General features: G+C 57.0%; 2 protein-coding genes and 2 non-coding genes across 4 annotated transcripts in view; 2 read left to right on the plus strand and 2 right to left on the minus strand.

Moving 5' to 3' along the window:
* Nucleotides 1–1,840, plus strand: part of PTSG_03496 (uncharacterized protein) — a 6,605-nt gene extending 4,765 nt beyond the window's left edge. The window contains exons 12-15 of the mRNA XM_004995171.1: nucleotides 1–9; nucleotides 177–258; nucleotides 480–887; nucleotides 1,137–1,840. The exon at nucleotides 1–9 is cut by the window's left edge and continues 32 nt beyond it. Of these exons, the coding sequence (XP_004995228.1) occupies nucleotides 1–9; nucleotides 177–258; nucleotides 480–887; nucleotides 1,137–1,616 (979 nt within the window). The 3' untranslated portion in view covers nucleotides 1,617–1,840. The remainder of the gene's footprint in view (nucleotides 10–176; nucleotides 259–479; nucleotides 888–1,136) is intronic.
* A 301-nt stretch (nucleotides 1,841–2,141) lies between these two features.
* On the minus strand, nucleotides 2,142–2,213 carry PTSG_20084. The gene has a single exon. It is a non-coding gene; the product is annotated as a tRNA-Met (tRNA).
* A 144-nt stretch (nucleotides 2,214–2,357) lies between these two features.
* PTSG_20085 lies at nucleotides 2,358–2,429 on the minus strand. Its single transcript has one exon. It is a non-coding gene; the product is annotated as a tRNA-Met (tRNA).
* A 132-nt stretch (nucleotides 2,430–2,561) lies between these two features.
* Nucleotides 2,562–3,258, plus strand: part of PTSG_03497 (uncharacterized protein) — a gene marked incomplete at its 5' end in the record, with an annotated part of 7,623 nt that continues 6,926 nt past the window's right edge. Inside the window, 2 exons of the mRNA XM_004995172.1 lie at nucleotides 2,562–2,844; nucleotides 3,167–3,221. Of these exons, the coding sequence (XP_004995229.1) occupies nucleotides 2,562–2,844; nucleotides 3,167–3,221 (338 nt within the window). The remainder of the gene's footprint in view (nucleotides 2,845–3,166; nucleotides 3,222–3,258) is intronic.

The raw sequence follows: 3,258 nt of genomic DNA on the forward strand, positions 1-3,258 counted from the left end.
TTACAAGCTGTAAGCCGCGTTGTTGGCTGTTCGCGCTCCACACCCCCTCCCCCTTCTCTCCAACTTGGCTGTGTCGTGGGTACACCGAGCAATGCTGCAGCTCACATGCGCCATCATTCTCGACGTGTGTCCTCTTTTGTTGTGTATGAATGACTTCATCCGTTGTATCTGTACAGGGCGCACGCGACGCCGACGAAGAAGAAGCGTGTGCTCTCGCGTCTTGCTTCCTCCTTCAAGTCCAAGATGGCTCGCTCCATCGTACGTCCACGCATGCATATCAACCAGTGTGTGTGTGTGTGTGTGTGTGTGTGTGTGTGTGTGTGTGTGCTTTCCTTTTCAGTCGGTCAAATTCTATCACCGACCTCAAATTTCTCACCCTCCCCTCCACGCTGCCTCCCCTCCACGCTGCCTCCCCTCCACGCTTTCTTCCCCATCCTGTCGCCATCCCCCACCCCCACCCCGCCCTCTCAAACCGTCAGAAGCGGCGAAGTCATCTTGGCGGGAGCCAGCGTTCAAGCGAACCAAACCTGTACCGCAGCAACAGCCACGGCAACGCCACATCATATACCCCGCCACACCCTGCAACCGTCGGTGCCACCACCAGCAGCAGCAGCAGCAGCAGCACTCCCAGCACCGCTGCTGCTGCCGCTCAGCGCGCGCGCAGTGTTCGCTCGCCCTTGTCACGGATGGCGACGGTGAGCGAGCCGAACCCAACGGCTGCATCCTTTGACGCCAACGCCGGCCACCACCACCAGCACCAGCACCAGCAGCGCCCGGTGTCGGATGCGGCAATGGCGAATTCGCCGCTGCCACCGCTGCCACCAGAGGCACGTGCTGATGGCGGTGACGATGACGACGACGTCACTCCTGTCTACACAACGGTCCACGTAAGTGCTGTGTGCTCGGTGGTGGTGGTGGTGGTGATGATGACGGTGCTGGTGGTGGTGGTGGTGGTGATGATGACGGTGCTGGTGGTGGTGGTGGTGGTGGTGATGATGACGGTGCTGCTGGTGGTGGTGGTGGTGGTGGTGGTGACGGTGCTTGCTGCTTGCTCATTCGGTCACACGCACTCACAAGGACACACACACACACACACGCGCGCGCGCGTGCGCGCTTTTGCGCACGCACATGTGCAGGCGAGTGACAGTGATGCCACGTACGACGATAGCCCGCGCCAGCGCCGTCGCAACGACCCGCCTCCGTTTGAGGATCCAAACTTTGAGCACCTCTCTCCCATTGGCGGCGCGCTCGGCTCGTCCACGTCCGCAGACGACATTGACCTTGGCATGGGCAGCATGGCTGGGGAGGGCGTGGTGAACCCGCTACTGGTTCGTGGTGCTGACGCAGGTGCGCGACAGTCGCTGGGGCCGTACGACCACGCTGTTGACCCGAGCGTTGCGCTGCAAGACGACATGTGGCAGCAGAGGCACGTGGACAGCATTCTGCCCGATGATCAAGAGGACGCCGGACCGCAGGCGTTCAGCGATGTGGACGACGATTATGGCGACGGTGACAACTACGGCGCAGAAGACGGGGCGACCTCCCTTGAGGCGCTCCACACAGGGGACGATGACATGGGGTTCAGCGACACGAGCTTTGATACATCGCGAACATGAGACTGTGTGTGTGTGTGTGTGTGTTCGTGTGTTTACGTGTGTTTGTGTTTGCGTGTGTTTGTGTCATTGTGTGTCATTGTGTTTGTGTGTGTCTGTGTTCTTGTGTGTCAGTCAGTCTGTCTGTCTATGCGTCGTGGTGTCTGTGTGTCTGCTGTTTTGCAGCTTTTTTTTTTCCTTGATGTGAATGAACACTGGATGCTCCCGCCATAAACACTATCACCCGCGTCGTGTAGTGTCAGTGTGATGGGAGGGCATGTTGTGCTTTGCAGAAGCAGAGAAATGTTGTTGGTGGGAGTGAATTCATGTCACAACATACCAAAAAGGCAACATAAAAAAATGTTTCATTGCAGAATAAAGGGAGCGCCAGTGTGAAGATTGCACGTTGTGCTGACGCAGGGCTGCAGCGTAGTGGCATTGGTGAGGGATAAGGAGGAAGCCTTGAAGAACTCTTGTTGCTCTGCTAGTCTGCTGTGTTGGACAATGACATGTTCCGGACGTCAAGAGAGAAAAAAAAACACTTCGCAGTAGCGATTGGCGGTTTCGATCCGCCGACCTTGGGATTATGAGACCCACGCTCTTCCGCTGAGCTAAATCGCTGTTGTACTGCTTAAAGCTAATTGTGCGACCACGGCACTTGAAGTTACTGCAGCTGTGCAACTCTTGTAACTTTGGGCTGACGTCACAGATGTCATGACAGATGTCATTGTATCCAGCGCGGCAGGAAAAAAAATGAATTGGCAGTAGCGATTGGCGGTTTCGATCCGCCGACCTTGGGATTATGAGACCCACGCTCTCCCGCTGAGCTAAATCGCTTCTACTTGTTAAATAGGGTGAAATTTACTTTTATGTATCTGTTGAAAAAATGGTGCTGCTTTGCTTTGTGCGTTGTGGCTGTTTGACGATGAACTGCATTCAGCACACGCACTCGACACACCGCACCGCAGGATGGCCAGCGACACGCAAGCGGTTGCGGCGGAGATGGTCGCGGCCCATCACGAGGAGCAACGCCCAGAAGAGCAGCAAAACCCAGAGGAGGAAGAGGAGGAGGCAAAGCAGTGCGTGGAATGTGAGGACCAGGTGGCGGAGGTGGAGTGCCTGGACTGTGGAGAGTTTTTCTGCAGACCGTGTCGTGATCAGCAACACCGCAAAGGCAAGCGGCGGGCTCACCGAACGCGGCGTCTGCTGGGCAAACTTGTGGCCCAAGGCATGGGCACCGTTGTTGGCCAAGGTATTGGTTGCGTGAGTGTGTGTGCGTGTGCGTGCGTGCGTGTGTGCGTGTGTGTGGGTGCGTGTGTGCGTGTGCGTGTGTGTGCGTGCGTGTGCGTGCGTGCGTGTGTGTGGGTGCGTGCGTGTGTGCGTGTGTGTGTGTGTGTGTGTGTGTGTGTGTGTGTGTGTGTGTGTGTGTGTGTGTATGTGTGTGTGTGTGTGCGTGTGTGTGTATGTGTGTGTGTGTGCGTGTGTGTGCACCTCTTCTCCAAGACCGGAACAGCGCACTCGCAAATTGCCCACATTCACGCACACACCCATGTGCATCGCTAATTGCCTTCCAGAGGCGGGTGCCGCCGAAGAGGACGACAAGGGGAAGCATCCATCCGCTCACGAAGAGTCGAGCGCGCCGCCAACTACAAACGGCGGCGAGCAT

This window comes from Salpingoeca rosetta (assembly GCF_000188695.1).
Source record: "Salpingoeca rosetta unplaced genomic scaffold supercont1.8, whole genome shotgun sequence".
Taxonomy (NCBI): Eukaryota; class Choanoflagellata; order Craspedida; family Salpingoecidae; genus Salpingoeca; species Salpingoeca rosetta.